Source organism: Anguilla anguilla, chromosome 1 (assembly GCF_013347855.1).
Source record: "Anguilla anguilla isolate fAngAng1 chromosome 1, fAngAng1.pri, whole genome shotgun sequence".
In the NCBI taxonomy this organism is placed as follows: Eukaryota; Metazoa; Chordata; class Actinopteri; order Anguilliformes; family Anguillidae; genus Anguilla; species Anguilla anguilla.
The window spans coordinates 32,057,011-32,078,525 of NC_049201.1; the positions used below are offsets into that span (position 1 = coordinate 32,057,011).

The following is a 21,515-nucleotide window of genomic DNA, read 5'->3' on the forward strand; positions in this document are numbered from 1 at the left end:
TGGGCTAAATAAAAGTTCAGTTTCTCCCAGTGTTTTTCATCCTTATCTTTTTGTAACCTCAGACTATAGGTCTATAGGTTCCATGTGATACAAATGGTTTACAATTTTAACAAATAGGCCCATGGAAGGGCTGCTTCTCTAGAGCCAACATTTTTTGACTGCTTTTTTACGCACTGCCGTAAATATCTTTAAAAAATAGGCATCACCGTTACTTAAATCCTCTGGAATATGTCCAAGATACAGAGCTGTAAATGTGACATTGATATCAAAACCTAATGCTTTGTGATAACTTGTGTCACCTCCTCCCAAATAAGTAGAATGCAAGGACAAGACCAGAAAACATGGGCACGGTCTGTCATAGTTGTCCCACACCCCCTCCAACACCGGAGTTGAGTTCCAGTTTGTTTATATTTCGGTTTGGATACGATAAAAAAGGCATATCAGGTTCTTCCAACCAAAGTCTCTCCAAGTCAGGTTGTTGGTAGAGGTGGATTGGCTTTCCCAGGCACCCAGCCACACCACCTCAGTTATTTCTATGTCCAGTTCTTTCTCCCACCGTCGCTTTTTACACTCTGTTGAGTGGTTGTGCAACAATGTGATGCCATAATATAACCTGCTTATTAGGCATTTGCTACTTCCTGAGTTATAAACATCAATTAATATTTGAATGATAGTTGGTATTTCCTATGGGTTGGGGCCTTTTATCGCTTTCTAAAAGTAGTTGCGGAGCTGCAAGTACCTATTGAAATCCAACCCATACAGCTCATATTCCTGACATAAATTCTGAAAGCTATCTGGCACCCACTCCTTTTTATGATTCTACAAAGAGCAGTACTATCACCATGAGACCATTGCCTGTACCTATGATCTAAAGATGCTAGTACAAAGTCTGGGTCATATGTTAGCCAATTTAATGGCTTAACCTCTCTCTGGAATTGGAATCGCTTAACCACCTCCTACCAAACTTTGAGTGAAAGATTGACCCATGGATTCTGGGTAACTATGCTCTCATCCTTGTTAAACAGCCAAGCAGTGATTGCATAGGACTAAGAGTGTCTGTTAAAGATAATTCAATGTCCTTCCATCTAGCCACATAGGAGGGTTTACACCAGTATACAAGTGGTTTCAGCTCGGCTGATAGGTAGTAAACCCTTAAACAGGGTAGAGCTAAACCCCCACTCTCCCTCAGCAACTGGAGTGTTTAATATTGCAAGCTTGGCCTCTTATTATTTCTAATATATCTTGATATGTGCTTGTTTCACTCTCTGAACTGTTTGAGAGGGATCTCAACCGAAGTGATAAGAATAAAAACAACAATCTAGGCAGAATGTTAATCTTAATTGACCTAATTCTGTCGCCAAGGTTAAGTGGAAGCAAGCTCCACATATTGAGATTATCGTAAATTCTTCTGTTCATACCAGTGTAATTAATATCATACGACAACAATAGATCTTTTGGCTGGTATACACCCAGTGTGAGGGAGGGGGGTTCGTAGACGTGACTGAACGGGGATCGGAAAGCCATCCACACAGGGTGGAGTAACCACAAGGTCTCGAATGACTAGAGGAAGGGGACAAAGTAAACAAACAGAAAAATAAATGCTCCTAATGGAGAATATCCCAGGTATACAGGACTAAAGCCGCGTTTCCACCAAAAGTACCCAGAACTTTTAGTCCCAGGAACTACTTTTCAAGGAACTAAAAGGTTCCTTCAGCCCATTGTTGTCTGCGTTTCCACCACGGTCTAAAGTCCCGCGAAGATTAGGCAAATTAGCCCACTGACGTATGAAAAAGCGACGTTGTCGTCGGTCCATCTGTCCTATGATTTCTTCTGTTACTCCATACTACCACCGAAGTAGCCTACATTATTTTCTAATAACCGGGACAGCCCGGAGGGGTTTATTCCACTTATATACAACGGGTTACCAACAATGACTATATATTGTTACTTTTGTATTTATTGATTTTTATAGATTTAATCACCTGGAATTGAAATATTCTTCTGCAGCCGTTTGGGCATATTTTACCGTTGTCAAGCAAAACTGTCCCTTATTTTCGTTGTGATCGAGTCACGACTTAGGTTCATAATACTTGTGATACTGACAGATCCCTGGTTCACAGTGGAACCCTAATTATTAAAATGGTATGCCGAATAGTAAATGATGCATTTTACTATCTGCCAAATATCCATAATAAACAGCTTTAGTTTGAGATATCATTATTTTGCCAGTAATACCTCATTTTTATTTAAATATGTCTCGTTACATCGACACACTTTTAACTGTTTTAAAATAGTGACAATGCTGAGAGACTGTGCTTTTATTTTGAAATTCTAGCTCGTTGAGTTACACGGGAAGTTAATTCGCTAGTTTCACATCGAAGCGCGAATTCTTTAAAATGGTGGATACAAAGTTTGCAATTATTTGTTTTATAAGAAACGGCAATAACTCTTCGCATTATTTCCATTGTTATTTCTATCGTGCTTTGTTTTGCTTTGCTTTGCTTTGCTTTAACTACCTAACTAGGACATGTGAAGTTTAATCAGACGTTTATTTGAGGCAGAGGAAACATCGAGAACCCAAAATAATTGGCTGGATAGCTATTCGTTTGTATATGAAGTGTTCTTAACATTCGACGTTGGAATTATCCGAACGTCGAAGTACAAAATAAGCCAATGGAGGACGCTCGAGAATGTCTCGGAGAAGGTAAGCGTTTTTTAATGAGACCAAATATGGCATGCTTGCTATTCATTAGAGAATAACGTCTCATTAATTAATTTAGCTATAGTGGACACATACGACACGAAAGAATTGCTTAACATTGCATAGTTAACAAACGGAGCACATATGACTGGTGGTGTCCTCAGGTGTGCTGAAACACCTGAACGTACTGGAGGTGGAGGCGTTGGCGCTTTCCGGGCGGCAGCAGCTATGTTTGCAACAGCAGAGCCGAGTGGATGACCTCCGAATCATGGTGGAGAAACTGAGGGCGCACAGAGATATGCTCAAAGCCAGAGCGAAGACCAACATGGTGAGAGGAGCGTGGGGAGCAGTTTCTGGTTATAACATGCGACCCAGCGTAATGTTTGCTGTGCGGACGACATTTAATGTAAGATCACAACAAAAATTACGTAGTATCTAGCCCAGCATTTTGTTCTCTAATATTCAGGTTGTCCAGGAGTGCGTCCTGGTTAATTTCTCCCAACGATATACATCCAAAAATGCCCTTTTGCCCTAATTTCATGTAGGCTATTCCACTACATTATTGACATTCAGATGGCAGCCTCATCTTTGTGTCTATACCATACAGTTGATGTTCTATCATTTAGTCCATGTATTTTTCATTTTAAAATTTCAAATACATTTTAGAATTTTATGTATTTTTTTGTGCTTATTCCAGTCCCTTCAACATCTAAAGGCTGTAGCTGACCAAAGAAACGTGGATTGCAATGAAGATGATATCAATGCAGGGGGTAGTTCAAGGACTGCGCAGTCCCAGCTTTCTTTTCTGGTGGCCAGGAGGACTCAAGTGAAAGACCTTCTGCAGGCCCATCACTTCATCGGTACCAAACTCCTCTTACAAAGGCTTCACTAGCATGGGTGATTATGTAAATTGGAGAGTAACTTGTGCAGCCTCCTGCCCTGCAAGCTGAGCCTGTTTACTTCCAAAACAAGGTTGACAGACTTATGTCCCTTAGAACCACAATATCTGCTGGTTTTTAATGTTTAGCAAACTGATTTATATAATCATTTATTGGCCAAAGAGTCCAGGGGCCTCGTTTATAAAAATCATCTTATTCATCCTAAATGTGAGCATACAGTCGTTTCCTAAAATGTTCCTACGACCTATTTATAAAATGTCCATATGCATACTTTATATGCATGATCCATTTATAAATCACAAATCATCCTAGAATTGTATGCAGGTGAACAAGCTTATGAACTCCAGACAGTGACTTAAAGGTCCAGGACTCTGGGTTCAAATTATGGTTATATTCCCCAGAAGTGAAAACTGATTGTCTACTTAATATTTCTTTCAAGTTTTCAACCCAATTATATCCATTAAATTATAATAAACACTATTAGATTATTGTGACCTGTTTAGCAGACAAGGACATGGTGGGCGTGTATTTTGTGCTCATTGACAGTCAGATCCGTAAGACACGTCATATTACATTACATTACATTTACATTATAGGCATTTAGCAGACGCTCTTATCCAGAGCGACTTACACAACTTTTACTTAGCACTTTACATTGTATCCATTTATACAGCTGGATATATACTGAAGCAATGCAGGTTAAGTACCTTGCTCAAGGGTACAACGGCAGTGTCCTTACCCGGGATTCGAACCTGCGACCTTTCGGTTACAAGCGCAGTTCCTTGCCCACTGCGCCACACTCCATATGTAAACTAGAGCCTGACCGATATATTGGTTTGGCTGATATATCGGCCATTATTTGACTTTTTTGACGACATCGGGATCGGCAGTTATGCAGCCGATGTGTCACGATTTTTAAATAAGTATAATAAACAAAAAAACATTGATTATTTATCTGTACTTGTCTGTTCGAACGTTGTAATTGCTATTTACTAGAATTATCCAGTAGAGGGAGCTCTAATACAAGTGTGAACTGAAGCAGCTGACGCGCTACTTCTGTAGGCCTAATAAGACGTTTGTCACTCGTACCTCATCCAATATTCTCCACTGCAAGACTTGTCTGCACATATTCCATTGCCGCAATAAATGTATGTATATTTAGTGAAAGTTTTTAATTAAATGCGTTTATACGACCACTATGTTTATCAATCGTCATTATCAAGCGAGCGAGCTACCTAACGTATTTGGTTCACTTTAGCAAGCTAGCTGGCTAGCAAGCCTTTATGAAGTGGCAGTGAGCACATAAGCAGCGTAGGATCTACATTTCTAGAGGACATCGCTGTATTCTCAAATAAATAACCAGCCAAAATAAAATGGTGATTGAATGCATCACACATTTGTTTTTTTAAATCTGAGATAATGATATTAGCTACTATATGATGCTGTGTCAATAGCCAACGCGTTATTGCAAGCGAGTGTGTCATCTAGTCACGCGTCATCGTAGCAAGCTAGCCAGACAGTAAAAACGCCGATAAAACACTTCTAATGTGGATCATTTTAAGCCATGTTATCTAGCTTTGTTGTGATAACATGAGAGAAGGATTGCTGTAGGAGAAGTGAATCAACCAACATTTAGCCCGGGTAACCTGCACGAAAGCGCATTGTAGTTTTTTTTCACCACCGAATTCTTATGGACAAGCCTCACGTTACGTATTTCATCCAGTCAATTTAGCTTCATCTAACGTTACACTTGATTCACTAATTAGCTCCACCAGATAAAGTCTTATTCTTTGAGATCATGTAGTAGGAATAAAATAAGAAAATATAATTCATTTAACTTCCTGAGAATAAATAATAAGAAATAATGAGGCTATGTCAACAGCTAATGCGTTATTGCGAGTGTGTGTCATCTAGTCACGCGTCAGAGCGCATTGTAGTTTTTTTTTACCACCGAATTCTTATGGACAGGGAAGCTCGCTAGATAGTCTTACTCTTTGAGATCATGTAGTAGGAATAAAATAAGAAAATATAATTCATTTACTGAGAATAGATACTAAGAAATAATAATAAATTAATAACAATAATAATAATATTCATAAAAATACATGTTTGAAACTGGAAAACTGAGTTTTTTTAAATTAATTTTTTTATAGATGGCTGGAAAAGAAAGGAGTAAAAGCAACGTGTGGAGTTATTTTGAATTCACACCACTTGAAGATGGTGTTAATATATATATTTAATTTAATATCATCTTTTACATTTTTTTATCAATCAAAAAGTGTGTTTGTGCTTTTTGTGTTTATTTTTATTTGTTTGCTTATAAGTTAAATGTTCTCAAATATAGAAACTTTGATCAAATATAAGTTTTTCAAATTGATTTGAAAATGTTGACGAAATATCGGTCAAAACATCGGTAATCGGTGGGCTAGGACTCTCCCAAATCTGGCATCAGTCGGGCTCTAATGTAAACCATTCCTCATCGCTAGCTAGGTTAGAGACAGTTAGGGCATTTTGCCCCATGTTGTAACCTTGCACTGCCAGACAAAACAAAAGAAAGCAACATAAACAAGGCTTTACCATGGTGTAGTTAAACCTGAAGACCATTCACTCTGTAATAACGTTGTAACACTGAGCTACAGTACACTAACATTAGACTATAGAGCAGTCTGGACATTATACCAGAATAAAGAAAGTCTTTGATTCCACATCATTAAAAAAATTTCAGTCGTTGGTAAATGCAGAAAAGTATTAAAACAACACATTGGCAAAGAATTCACAGATTTCAATTTCCTGGACCTTCAAAACCAAAGTGAATTTTAGGTAACCTGGTTGAGAGAGGCTACTAGAAAAACGTGTTTGGTCATAAGTGTTATCGTGTATGGGATATTTGTGTTGGGGTATTATTTGATTCAAAAATAAACAAACAACTAATCCACAAATAAATGCTGGTGATCCACAAATAAAAGCAGCGGATCCACAAATAAATGTAACATACACAAAGGAATGTAGCTGATCCACAAAAAACAGCAACTGGTTCACATTCGTGCATTGCCTGTCGCTTGCATTTGTTTGTGTGGCACGTTTGTAAGAAGTCCATATATATGTTTTTTTTTTGTCTGCCCCCCGCTGACTCTCGTCCAGCCAATCAGATTTTAAGACATCCTTTTGCTAATGGACACATTACTCTGAGCAATCACAGCAAGTATACACTTCAGGATTGTGTTGTGTAGCAAAAGTGAACCAAAGTGAAACAACATCATCTTATCTTTGTACTTTCCCAGATATGGAGAGAGGCTGATGAAAAAGCTGTAACGTATGGTCAGCATGGCTGCCCGTAAAGACTTGAAACACAACTTCTTATGTTTAACTAGTTCGCTTGCTTGCTGTGGGCGCTGCACAAACACTCATTTTAAAACAACTAGAGATGGGGCTACTGTTAGCTACTCAGGTGTTCCAGTTTGCAAACTGCAGACTGATGTCAGTATTGTTCACCCTTTTACAGCATGATACTCAAGTGTACCAACTTGTAACACTTGAGTATCATGCTGTGAAAGGGTGCAGAATATTGACATCAGTCTGCAGTTTTCAAGTTACAACTTGTATTTAATTAGCTTGCTTAGTCCTGGCTGAAGTTACGTCCTACAGTTAAGTTCTGCAAATAACATCCTGCTGACATACTTAGCCAGCAGTAGCTAGCTAGCTAATGTTAGTGTTTGTCAAGCTGTGGCTGACTAATGTGCCTTCAGCATTATAATGACATCGGCCTCGTATGTAGTTATGTTTTAAATTGAGTGTTTGTGCTGGGTCTACAGTAAGCAAGCTAAATATTTAAATATTGTAGTTGTGCTGCATGCCTTTAAGGGCACATTGACCATACATTACAGCTTTTTCCAGTACCTCTCCAAATCTAATGGGATGGTACAAATATACTGTAAGATTATCTGTTTTTACTTTGGTTCACGGTTTGATTGCTTTATTCGATGATCAAAGAGAGAGCCATTACAGCAATCTTCCCAACCAAGCGGTTGTCTTGGCGCTACACAACACTATCCTGAAGTGTACACATACTGTGATTGGTCGGAGTAATGTTGGCGTTACCGAAAGGATGTCTTAAAATTTGATTGGCTGGACTGTACTCAGAGGAGAAAAAGAAACCCATTTGCAAATCATGACGTGAGGATTATCTCAAAAATCCACAAATAAATGCAAGCCACAGGCAATGCAAAAACCAGCAACATTTATTTGTGGATCAGCTACTTTTAGCATAATTGCAATCAAAACGTGTTTGTTTTGATTGCAATTAATATTGCAATCAAAATAAACTATACGTTTTCTCTATTTTGTTCATATGAGATGAAATATCCCCTATTTTAATGTGTTTATTATTATTTTTTACATACTGTATAATGAAATAATTGGAGCCTCGCTATAACATAGATGTACATGCTTAGGCTTTATGAGAAAAAAAAGATTGTGAAGGCACGTACCTGATGAGTAATTGATCAGTCCATTACGCTTACCCATCCGTACTATATGGTAATATTACAAGCTATTGAAATTAATCAAAATTCAGGAATATTGGCCCAATTATTAAAAAAAAAAAAAAAAAAATAATAATAATAATAATAATAATAATAATAATGTTCGAGTGCTGGTCGAAATAATGGCACTCATTTGCTAGTTGCAGGTTACAAGTCTTCCTAGCTCATGTTTGTATTCCAGGAGACAACCATGAAAACAGTTCATCAACCCTGCTAGGCAGGAACTGTGAGTGGGATAGCTGACTGCATTAACTCTGCTAGCTAGCAAGCAATAGGTTCTTAATTGGCTAACATTAGGTAGTTACAGTGGTCACTGGTTTCAGATGACGCTTCTGCCGCGAGAGATCTTCCCGGCAGCGGCAAATTTGCATGCATTTTCTTTGTATTTCTACAGGAACTACTTTTGTTCGCAAAACCACCACCAGGTGGCAAATGTGAACACTCAAAACCATATCTGGCAGTTAACACTTCAACTGTGGCACTCCCGAGCAAAGTAGAACAGTGTTATCGCCGCTCTTATTTTAACGGGAAAGGAGAGGAAAGGAAAATACATTTTAAAGATAAGCTGAAAATAGGGACATGCTTGTTACCCGTAACATTTTTGTGTGTATTTGAGTGACATTTACATCTATAAACGGTTATTCAACGAACTTCATGGTCAGACTGTGAAACTTAATAATAGTCAGATAATTGTGAGCACAGTCTAAAGTCATCCATGTTAGTTTCACTTAGGATATAGGGTAGAGTTTATATAAATGTAACGCATCATAAATGTAACACGGTAAATAACTTTTTGTTCATTGCTGCTAGTTGTCATTTGAGAATTGTATATGCACAATTCAGTCCTGTACCAAATGATTAATGGAAAAGAAACAGCATTTATCACACATGTATTATAAGCACACACCAGATTGATCTGCTTTAGCTATTTGGTTTTGTGTGAATTGTTTTAAATTAGAATGTATTCAAGGCACATTTCCCCTAGTCATTTCTCTCCTGCCAGCGTCTAGTTCCTCGTTTACCGAATAGGGGAATGGACAATTATTGAAATGACTGAATCATTTAAATAAACCATCATTATTTAACATTTGAGTATTTGATCATGGTTAAAGGGGAAATGAAGGAAGCGAGCGTAGATAATGTCGGTTCATTACCGTTGTCTCTAACGTTGTCTGATGTTTTTTTTTTTTTTTTGAGGCATTTTTAAGAGAGACCAGCAAAGATGTACGCAGGCCGTCTCGCGTACATAAGAACTGGAGATGGTAGGAGGGGCCAGGCGGTGAAGCCTAGGAAGTAACGGGGAAACCGTCTCTACTGCGCATACTTCAGGGCAAAAGCGCTTGCTGTTCATTGAAGTTAATATAGAAATCCAAGTTGATTTAACAACCAAGGAAAACCTCGTCTGTCCATTTTTTGTGATTATAGTTTTCATTATGCACAGCAGTTTCTGAAACTATGGTTGTTGTGGTCCAGAAGTCTTGGGAAAATGTATTGTCAATTTATCCTCAGTAGCACTATAGCTTACACTGTGAATATAGTTTATTCCACTGATAATGTTTGATGTTTGATCGTTCAGTTGCTAAATAGCCTGCCAGAGGAGAGACAGACACATTCGCACATCCGCATCAGCACCTCGCTATTGTCAGGCAGTGGGGGTGTGAAGACTAGCCAAACTCCAGTAAACTGCCCTCAAATTTAAAGTCATCCTGACTTGGCCTATATTATTGAGTTTGTTTAACACTCATACTGTGGTGGAAATTGCCTTAATTTCCCCCGGTCGGCGAGAAGAGTCCAACAGACTTACACAAAATATTCAGTTCAGATACCTTTATTCGGCCGAATAAGAGAATCCACACAGCGCCACAACACGTCTGTATGAAAGCTCTCATAACAGGTGAAAAGCCATTCATTTTATACAATTAAAAGTTTGTGAAAGGCGGGTTCTGGAACTTTCCCAAAGCCTGTCTGTCTCAAACTGTTTTGCAGCTTGTCTCTGATTGGTTAAAAACATTGGATTTCTGAGGTACAGACTTGTTTAGACATTCTGACTTCTTCAAGGCTATCATGTCACAGTGACTAAAAACAATGGAGAAATACCGTTTTCTGGGGAAAATAGGAACATGCGCGGGAGGGGCTATGCATTCCAAATAATTCTCAGTTAGAAAATAAATTTTTAAATGATTTCTTAAGGTTATATAAAAGCGAGTAAATATGTAAACAGTAATTTCTCATTTCCCCCTTACAATACGTTCACCCAACTCCTAAAAACAATGAAAATGTTTTAATTAGTAGGCTAGCTGGCAAGTATTAACTATCACAAACAAGTATTAAGCATGAATTCTCCATTTTCACCGTAGCCTGACTTGTTTCTGATATAGCCTTGCTGCGCGATTGCTGTGGTCATAGCCTTTGAGTTAGGCCTAGATTTCTGTAACAAAGTGTGATGTGCCAATACGGGCCTGTCCTAATATCCAAGCTCTGCCACTGGGCAGTGGTTAAAGAAAACGTGTATTCTCGTGTGTAGTGATTTTAAAAGGGTAATACCTCCCTTATCGCCTATATAACAAAAACGCTATATTTCAGAAATACAACTGTTGGAATTGATCCAGCTGTGTGCTTTATTTCAAGAAAATAGTTTTGCAACAAACTACTGTTTTATAATATGCATGAACTTGTTGTGGGAAGTAGCAGAAGTAATAAAAACACAGCCTTTTAAATGTTGAACGATCACATTTGTGTAAAGACTTATAGAAACATTTTTTATTTTCTATTTGCTCGAAGATTTGTAAGAAAGCAAGTGAAATCTCTGTTCACCCGGCAGGTTCCTTCTGTTTCGCAAATGAGTAGCTAATTAGAGGCGTAAATCGGACAGTCTGTCATCAAAGAAATTGGTGAAGTGTGTTACATTAGGCCATCTATCGGTCATGGTCACGTAGGCTTAAGATCATGTCTGCAGTGTGGTATAAAGCATTTTAGTTTAACAAATGGGTGTTTTAATTACGGTGAAAAGGAGATGCGTCTTTTCTATTCCCAGTTCCCAGTGTGTGATGATGCATACCCCTAGGGAGGTCAAACTGATTTTTCAGAAAACAGTTTGACAGTTTATTTTTAATCCATAATAGCATAAATGCTACAGTATAATCAAATAATAATATATGAATCGCTGACTTTCCAGAACATAAGAAAATAGTTGTTTCCTTTAATAGCCTACAATGTTAAAAAATTAGCTGCTTCCCTCGGCAAGTAATAACTATCATTGGGGAGAAAGGATATGTGTAGTTTTTGGCCAACCGTTTCAGGAACAGAAATTAAAAAGCAAGAAATTAATGGGTGTTCGATATTCATTTTAAAACATAAATCGAAAAACGAGAATCAATTGGTTATTCATATTACTGAATGATATTAAACATACTGTCGTGTCTAGGAACCGACAGAATTCAAAGTCCAATCATTAATTTGTAGAAAACTACTTCACGAGGGAAAAGACACCACAGCAGCAAGCTCTTCAGAAAAGTTAGACTTTATTGCACAGGTGCACAAAGCCGGATCTACTCTGCAGAATTGAACCTCGATTGTCAGTTTCACATACATTTTATACACAAATGTACCCCACAACTCCCCTTAACACATTTCTAAAAATACCAGCCATCTGGTCTTCTTGGCACCACAATGATTTAGATTTTCCTGCTCTTGGGTCGACCTGACCTTTTTGGCACCACACTGATTTTCTGTTCTTTAGATGATAACATTATTGTGAACTGTTGCCCCAACTTTCCTTTATACAAATCTTAGTCTTCATTCTGTAATGTTTCTTTAAGCATAGGTTACAAGTTACAGGATTTATAGCCTCCTGTACTTTTCTATATATATTCAGTTTACATAAGGGTCACTGTAAAAATGTTGTCTTCTAGCACTTCAATAGCGTTGTGTTAGTTTTGGAAAAATATTTGCCTTCTAGCCTTTTTACTTGGCAATAATGTAGTGTTAGTTTTCTGCCGAGTAAGTATGGTTTTTTTGAAGCCTTCTGCATTTGCTTTTTTCTACAGTGTACACTGTGGTTTCTTGCGTTTCCATAAGCTTAGCTGCAACTACTGATATAGGTTTATTGGATTAAATATTGATTATATTAGTGTATAGTTATACATGTGATATATTTTTATCATGCAGCATCGAGAGTTTGGAGGAAACCGTTTGATCAACATTGATGGGAATACCCTAACTTTAACATGTGACGTCATCTCAATCATGGGGAGTCTCAAAATTTTCCTACAATTACATAAACTGAACTAACTCTTGATTTTATAGTGTATGGTATTATGTTCGGTTTTTATTATAACAAAAAGGTTAGATTTTTTAAATAATTACCCATTGACTTCGGTTCGTATTAAAGAAAACAGCTGTTATTTTCTGTTAGGTATTTGTTATTTGAGTAGCATTTATGCAATTGTGAAAAATAAACTGTGCTGAAAAATCGCGAAAACGGGTTTGAAGTCCCTTTTAGGGTCTTACGAGTTTTATGTTGCAAACTGTTGTAATAATTTTTTAAAAAAGAGAGTGACCAGATCGATACAAATATTTGAATGGCTTCTATGCTGATACCAGCCCAATATCAGCTGGTATTAGGGCTTTATTTTTCCCAAGTACTAATGTTATCTTAAAATCACAAAGCTAAACTCATTTTATGATTGCGAATCGACCTGAAATGCAACGCGGTGTGACGTCAAGTACAATGCAGAATAGTGCAAGCTGTCCTTATGAGGAAATATTACACTCTGCTGCCCTCTACTGTCCGAACCCCGCATCCATTTCCTTCTGGCCGGCAGAACCGCTGCGGCGGCGGCGAACACGTCATCTGAAACCAGTGACCACTGTAGCATGCTAATGTCGCAGTCACAAGTAACTTTTGTAGTGCTGTAAAGTTTCTTTTTTGTAGGTAAGTAAAGGGGTATAATTTGAATACTGAACTGCATTTCTGGCAGAGTCTGAATGTCCTTGCCAGAAATTCGGTTCAGTATGCAAATTGCACTGAATGTGAATAACATCGAATGTGAATAGAACATGCTGGTGCTGAGCAATGTGTGCCGCTTCGCGGCTTTCTGGTCTGTCAAATAATTAGTGTTAGATCATAATAATGTTTATAAATGACAACGTGATGTCTTCTGACTGCATGAGAGAGAGTGACTTGCCACAAACCGTTTTAGTTTTTTGTAAATGAGGGGTGAGCCTTCAAAACATGCATGGTGGGATCAACAGGCGGTGAATGGAGAAAAACATTTAGGGAGAATTGGCCAGTCTATTTCCACAGATGACCATTCTATGCATAGGCTTACCGAGACACTTTAAAGGCATGTTTTCCAGTATTCAACTGAATATCTCTTCTTTACTCTCGCCAATCTTAATGCAATGCAGTATCAGACCTATCTCCACATATTATATAAATCCTCATATATTAATACTTGGAGTCCCCTGAAAGCCATGGGTGTGATAACTGACCTATCACATTTACTTAGAAATGATATGATTCTACACTAGGCCTATATCTGTTTAGATAAAATTCCAACTGACACCAAAGTATCAAAAAGAGTCTGTCAAAAATAAAATAATGCCCACACCAGTAGTGAAAAAAGACCTGCTGTATCCCATAAGTTATCATTTTCACCCATGCAGAAAATTTGTTGATTCGAGGAGTAGTACAAGATGAGGATAAATGTCATATTTGAATTTTAAGGCTTTTTCTTTGGGTCAATGGTCAAAATTGCAACAAAAAAGGAAAGAGGCTGACAAAATGCTGTATTTTATTGTCCCATAGGGAAATTTCTTGTGCACTCTCCACTGCTGTTCCATACTGCAAGGAAAGACACAGATCAAAAAAAGATAACGCTTCCTAATATATGAAACACATGCCCACACACGCAAGTGTTGACACCATCGTATTTAAATAAGAGATAACAGATCTTCCCAAAATGAAAAGCCAGGATGACGAAAAAGGCAAAGGCTTACTTCCATTGTAGTCCTACAGGGAGGGTAAGGAGTTGGAGGGGGGGGGGCGGTGGGGGTGGTGGTAGAGGTGGCACTGAGACAGACACAGCGACATCCATCATATGCAACTGCATATCTTCAATCAATCAATTGTATTCAAAAAATATCTTCAAAATAATAATTTATCATCATCCTTAATGCCAATTTGTTTGCATCCTTAGTAAATGGCAAAGACCTATGATTGGAACACCTTCAGTACAATAGCAGACTTGGCTAAAAATGTGTCAGACTCAATTAACTCAATTTGAATAACTGGAATTTTCTAGGCTCTGAGTGTCCAAGAACCATAAAATACTCCTCAGGACACAAGCGCAGTGCACATAAACTTTTGTGTTCATTGCTCTGCCACACACATTTAGGCAACTAAAAAAATTCTGTGTAGGGTGGTGCCCAGGCAGTTGGTGCACTGACTGTGAATGCTTATTGCAAGCAGTGAGGACAAGGATTCTAGTCTGGCTCTCGTTTTTCCTGAAAAACCCCAAGATATCCTTTCACAAAACATATATGCAAGTGCATTACCAAGTATGACATTGTGCCATTTTACCTACTTTTTCCTCTTGCAAGCGTCTCCTTGTTCATTAATGGTGTCCGGTGGAACAACATTGTTTTTGTTAGCAAATCTGAGTGTAGTATGCAAATTATACCCTTAGCTTGCTTGCTGCTGCTGCGCTCAAAATGAGACCCACCCTGCTTGCCACAACCCCTCATTTACCTACAGCTTTAAAATGGGAGATGGAAAAGGGAGTTAAGAAAATTTGATTGGAAAATGGTTATTTGATATATTGGAGACCATGTTCATTAAAAAAAATATATATATTTTTTTTCCATTTACACTTTATCCCTTTTAGTTTTCTGATTTCAGTTTCATTTTTTAATTTTCCATTTCATGTTTTCTATTTGACATTTCAGTGTCAATTTTCTGTTATCTTTTAATTTTCAACATTTTATAATGGCATGATCATTCCAACTTCTACAATAAAAAAATAAGTAATTTTCCATTTTCTATTTGGATTTTAATTTTGGGCTGAATAATCCTCCATACATACTGTGTGTGAGGGTTTGGCAAAATAATGTAATGTCAGAGAAAAAATGTGTTGAGACTGCAGTACAGCTGCATAGCCACAAGGATTTCAAAAGCATTCTCGAGTTTGCTTACAGAAGAATGTTTTCAAGTCAGTTTCTAGTTTTATGAATCTCAATTTGTGCATTGATTTCCACTTAAGATCAAATCTATAGTTAAAAAATGTTTATAAATGAGGCCCCAGACTCCTTTATGCAAGAGACAGAACTATCTGTTAAATGTTCAATATTTTGTCTATTGAACACTGCATTCACTTTAAATAGTTATGTTTTGTTCTAGATACAGTCAGTAATGCATCATTAGCATGTAGGTGGAACCAGTGAGGGGGGAAAGCAATCTGTCACTGTTCTGAATTCAGAACTTCTTTGGTTACCCTATGTACAGGGTACAATGAAATTTAACATGGTAGTTCAGTGCATACAACAATACTGGTATAAAAGAAATGACAACTCAGATGTGCAACATCTACAATATACACAAACATATGCACACATGCAACAGGTCATGCACAAACAATGTGTGACCATCCAAACAGTGCCATCCAACATATAAATTCAACATGTATTGTAAATTCACCAATTTAACAGTGACAGAGAGGGGGGTGGGTGTCTTCATCTTTTTATTTTGGTGATTGAGTGGAGAAACCAAATGTGGCTCTAGTTGTCATGGAGCAGTACCGCTTTCCCAAGGGGTGTTTCCGAAACGTGATTGCCTAGGTGTGTGCGGTCAGTGGTAATCTTTCCAGCTTGCTTCCTGGCTCTGGTGTCATGCAGCTTCTTGACTGAAAGCTGTTTCTGGCCAGTCTCCCTTTCTGCCGTGTGCATGATCCGCTGTAGTCTGTCCTTTGTGCAGGCAGAGGATTGGCTGAACCACAGTTATAGATGAGATGTGGATGCTCTCAATGGTGCATTGATAAAACTGGATCACGACTGGTCTGGAGGGTATCCCAAGCTGATACATGCTTTAAAAAGTGCTTTAGAAAAGTAATTTTCTAATAAGTTGGTTATATTAAAGGGTGTAATTTATCTGGTAGAACAAAACGTGAAACAGAAAATGACAAATTGAAATCTCTATGGGAGAAAAGTATTGGTAATCTGCAGAGGGTATCCATAGTGGAGGAAAATTCCGGGTTGGCCTACAAAATGACATTATCACTGTAACACTCTATTAGCCCCCCTGACAAGAGATGTCTGGTTGCGTGCCTTAGCTATTATTTTGCAATGACCTCTTATGGAAATAAAGTAGATACCCTAATTGACTTAACACAGGAAATATATGGTAACATGAAATTTGTGAAAAATTGATTTGAATGTCTTTAGCCAGGGTGTATGTAAACACTTGGCCTCAACTGTATAGAGAGATTAGTCATTCAACTTAAATGTGTAGGTTAAATGTAAGGGATACTTATTGTAGAACCAAAGGCATGGTTACAATGAGCCAAAAAGACTGAAACAACATGGTTTAACATAACATTTGCATCAGCAATATAGGCCTACATGGAGGCATTTCTAAAATGCATTTAAAACAGAATTTGTGGCCTCACTCACAAATCTTAATTCAAACTGGTCAATATGATTTAACAAAGTTGAAATTTAAGGGACTGTGTATGTCATAGCAGTTGGAAAAGAAAATAACCAGGCTGTCATCGTTCTTGATAATGAATGCCATTTGCAAACTAGATGGTCTTTGCGTACATAAGCAATGTACTAATGTACTATTCTATTTTGCCCACCTGCATCAGTTTAAACATCCCAATTCTGGTGCGGGGCTCTAACTTACAGGCTGGACGTTTGCAGTAAGGTCTCAAACATTTGTAACTACACCTGGTTTTAGTACTGTGGTGTTGGTGGGCCAGCAGGAGGCAGTCTTCCCTCTGGTTAAATATGCCCCAGTGCAGTGATGGGGACACTGTACTGTAGGAGATGCCGTCTTTCAGATGAGACGTTTAAACCGAGGTCCTGACTCACTGTGGTCATTAAAGATCCCATGACACTTATCGCAAAGAGTAAGGGGTTCCCCGGTGTCCTGACTAAATCCCAGATCTGGCTCTCGCAAAAACTTGCCACCTAATCATCCCCTGAGTTAATTGACTAAAATATGTTCTCTCCCTCCAGTGGAGCTGCTCAGTGGCCAACAATAGAGTATTGTGGTTGTTCTGGGCAGCTCCCAGGTGTGAATGTGTATGAGTGTGAAGCAGGGCGTTGCTGCAAAATAGCATCTGTGCTCAGCGAACCTACCCTGGGTAAATAAAGGTTAAATAAATAAATAAATAAAAACTAACTTGGAGGAAAATCTGCTCGCTGAGAAATGCCCTGTGCAAACAAATACTTTTAGCTAAGCTGAGCATGGGGGCATGCCCAAAAATAAAATGCACCAATTGATTTATTTAATCATTTATTTATTAATTATTTTTTCTCAGATAGATTGTAGGCAGCTGGCGTAAATATTTGTAACATTTCTCTGTTGTTTACATAAGAGTAGGTGGTCCCTACTTGCTGGGTGGTGGGAGGATGGAGGACTAGCAGGTAAAAGATGGTTGAATTAAGTGCAGTCAGTTTTTTTTATGTAGAAAATAGAAAATACCTGTTGTTCAGATTTGCCCATTTCAAGAGAGAAATTGTGAAAAACTCGATATAAAAAAAAAAGCTCCACATAAAACCTCTTTCCAAACTATTTTACAGATCTCACACTGCTGCAGCAGAGTCTACAAACCACTGAAAATATTGCAATATGTGAATTCCATGATATGTCCCATTTAAAATGAAACCTTATGTGCTATAACTGGTGGTATGGTTTCTGATGGTGGAAAAGATTTGTTGTCTTGGCTGTTTTTTTTGTCGCTGGTCTCTGGCATTATTTGCAATGAACGCTACTCTTGTAGTCACTCACTTTTTTTGGACCTGGTGACGGATTTCTTCATGCTTGAAGCTTACAGTGTGGATCTCTCTTCCTCTCTTCTTTACAGCTTTTGTATTCACTCATTATTTTAATATCGACTTGACAAGTGTTTACTCCTCACCAGTTACAGATGTTTTCTGTTCTGTAGGCTTATTTGTGGCACATGATCAGCCTTTCATGTAACATTTGCCTGCATGTTATAACTGATCATAGCCGCCACTGTGTGTAATGACAATGTGGGTAGAGGAAAATGGACAGAATTGTATCAGAAATCATGCTGAAGATTTTATCGCCATTATTGTGGCAAACCTTATCACGATAATTGATAATATTGATTTATCGCCCAGCCCTAGTATGAAGGCCTCACATGATCGCCCTGTCAGCCTACACACCAGCAGCATTCTGCAACCACATGTTTGGTTTAGTTCCGCTTCTGTTAAAATGTTTGTGTTACTTTTTTGTTGCTCTTGAGTGTAACCCTTAGTCAAGCTATAGCTACAGGGACTCAGAGTGGATTTCCACTCAACTGCAGGCTATGAAATCAGACCGATAAAGCAGCGTTGTTTGTGTAAAATGTAGCTGCAAAACTTGGGTCCTGGAAGGCCGCGGTGTCTATGGTTTTTTGTGGTTTCCTTTCAGTCTGAGGTCTCTTGGTCTTTGAAATAAGGTTTTTGGACCCTAGCCAAAGAACCAAAAACCAGCAGGTATTGTAGCCCTCCTGAACTGCAGTCTGACACCCCTGGTGTAAGGGAACATTGTTTTAAATGTGATTGACAAAATCCAGAACAAACCAGGAGGATTCAACAGAAACTTAAATTACAATGATGCCAGTGTCAATGTAAGCACAATTACTCTGTCACTGTTCTGCTTCTCAGGTGGCTACGATGTGACTGAGACTGGCAGAGGCAAAGGTGTGTACATTTCCATAGCCACCGCCTTTGAGGGCCTCTACCTGGAGACATACAACCTGGAGCTGGACCTGGGTCACGTTGTACAAATCTGCCGTCACAACATCCCCCCATTCATTCCCCTGGAGAAGCTGGCCCAGGTGCACCTACAGACAGACCTCATGGACTTTCTCAGTGCCCTCAGCGACCACCTCAACGCTTTTGCTGGGCGCCGGCAACAAGTTTGCCTCATCCAGGTACCGTGTGAAGGGTGGGGGGGGCTACATGGTTGACTGAGGTCTCTAAACTTACAGTGATGCAATATTTCTTGTCAGTATTCATAAAAAGCAGCTTAAACACCCTGAATTGATTGATTTCATTAAAAATATATATATTGATTATAATTTAAGTTACTTGCATGAAACGACAGTCGCGTAATTGCAGGATTCTGCATTTTTATGCTGAAAAAAGAGGCAAAATGCATATTTTAAAAAATACACTCTATTCTTTAAACAATTATTTTAGGTCTTTTTTTTAAGATTACAGCAGGCGATGACCCAGACATGAACCACAACAAAATCATTGCTTCTGTTTATTTGAGCCAGTCGTCTTTCTGTGTCTGACATTTGTGTTTATTAATTATAATATTTACACAGCCATTGGTAACATTGCATGATTCAAAAAGAGAGCACTTAATTTGAATGAACAGTTGAAAACAAGATGTCTCGCTAGCTTGCTCAACATTCGTAAATTAAAACAAATTGCTCCTAGGGTTTTTTTGTACATTATTAGCCTGTGTGGCAATTTTTTTGTTTTGATCATAACGCCAAAATATTATTTGTAGGTTCCCGCTTCTGTTACGAGTAATAATAAAGTTATGAATTCCATACATTTATTGTGTTATAATTGTGTGTTGGCATATCATGGGAAAATAGTTATTTTTATCAGAACGCAAGTGAATCAGTGTAAAACACAGATTTTGAAATGCCTTGCATTCCAGAGACGCTACATATCATGGGCTAGCACGACTGCTGATGAAAGCAGATGGCAATCAGATTTCTTCGCAGTGATTATTGCCTCTGTTCATTTTTGCATTTCAGGACCATGCTGCCTAACTTGCTTGGAAACTTCTGAAGCCCTGGCTAAAAGAGAAAAATTGTCTCATCTCTTTGTCGCGGACTAATCCATCTCTCTGTCTCCGTTTGTCACATTTCAGGAAGTTCTTCTGGGCTCAGTGGAGGTGATGGAGAGCAACGTGCTTTTTAACACCATTGTTCTTATGTGCAAGGACGCCGGAGAGAATGGCAGAGCCATACTCTGCACGCTGGAGTACTCAGACCTCTCTCGATACCTGCCCACCAAGGTCACCATAGAGTCCGAAGGTACAGTGCATTTGGTAATCTTTGGGCAAATCATTAATCAGTTCCTCACATGTATTTTTTGGTGTTGGTGATTAATAACTGCTCTAAACCCAGAAGAAGAATACTGTGCTACTAAACCTCAGAATCTAAACTGATATCACTGAATTGAGTTTGGGTGAAATTAGGGAACAATTATTGCTACATTAAGGTCTCTGTTTACATAATTGACTTTGGTCTGGGTCTGTTTTTCGTGGTTTGGGCTCAGCACCTTCGTTTCAGTGAAGGCAAATCTTAATGCTAAAGCATACAATCACATTCTAGATGATTCTGTGCTCCATCAGTGCCCAACCTCATAATGCACTTCTGGCTGAATGGAAGTAAATCCCTAGCAGCAATGCTCCAACATTTAGTATAAAACCTGAAGAGGGAGGTTGTTATACCAGTAAATGGTGGACCAACTTCATATTAATGCCCATAATTCTGGATGAGAAATTGGATGTCAGGTGTCCATGTACTTTTGGCCTTGTAGTGCAGATATTTGCAGAACCCTTACTAAAAATGTCTATTTGGTGCAACTTACAGAGCATTAGAAAAGACTGTATTATAAGCACACTGAGGTGCATTTATAGTAAAAGTTGTGGAGGTCGCCAAGGCTCTGTATTCAAATACTTTTATGGCTGTTGGTCTTTCCATTCAGTATAAATAAGTCTCATGCCTGTATGTATGCTTGCAGATCAGGACCTGCCTAGTACACCATGGTGGAAGGAGAGCCAGTCTCTGCTCCTGTGCACTCCAGCACACAAAGCATTCCAGGCTTTGAAGATGAAGGGGCTGATTGCCTAATCCTAGCCTATACAAAGGCCCTTTTACCATCTTCTGTTTTATTTGTTTCATGTGATGTTACTTACTATCTGTGCCATAAGAGGTTTTACAGCTTTGGGTTGTTACATACCATCTAGATATTTCTGGTGTTCATCCCATTCGCGCTTGATTACAGCTGTGCATCTATTGACTCCTGTATTCCAACAAAATAATAAAGGAATCTCATGCATTGACAGGTCTTTCTTTGTCATTTAAATAATCTTTATGCATCTTGATATTTAACAAA

The 21,515-nt window shown here is 38.4% G+C and overlaps 1 protein-coding gene across 2 annotated transcripts; it reads left to right on the forward strand.

Moving 5' to 3' along the window:
- The first annotated feature begins 2,360 nt into the window (after positions 1-2,360).
- On the forward strand, positions 2,361-21,462 carry cenpo (centromere protein O). 2 transcript variants are annotated; one of them, XM_035430247.1, is made up of 6 exons: positions 2,361-2,704; positions 2,866-3,107; positions 3,399-3,561; positions 19,035-19,303; positions 20,263-20,428; positions 21,141-21,462. In XM_035430247.1, exons 1-6 carry the CDS (start codon positions 2,674-2,676, stop codon positions 21,248-21,250), a joined length of 981 nt encoding a protein of 326 aa, XP_035286138.1. In that variant the 5' UTR covers positions 2,361-2,673; the 3' UTR covers positions 21,251-21,462. The 2 variants fall into 2 exon arrangements, with proteins under 2 accessions (XP_035286138.1, XP_035286148.1); XM_035430257.1 differs by having other exon boundaries at positions 2,866-3,029.
- The last annotated feature ends 53 nt before the right edge of the window (positions 21,463-21,515 follow it).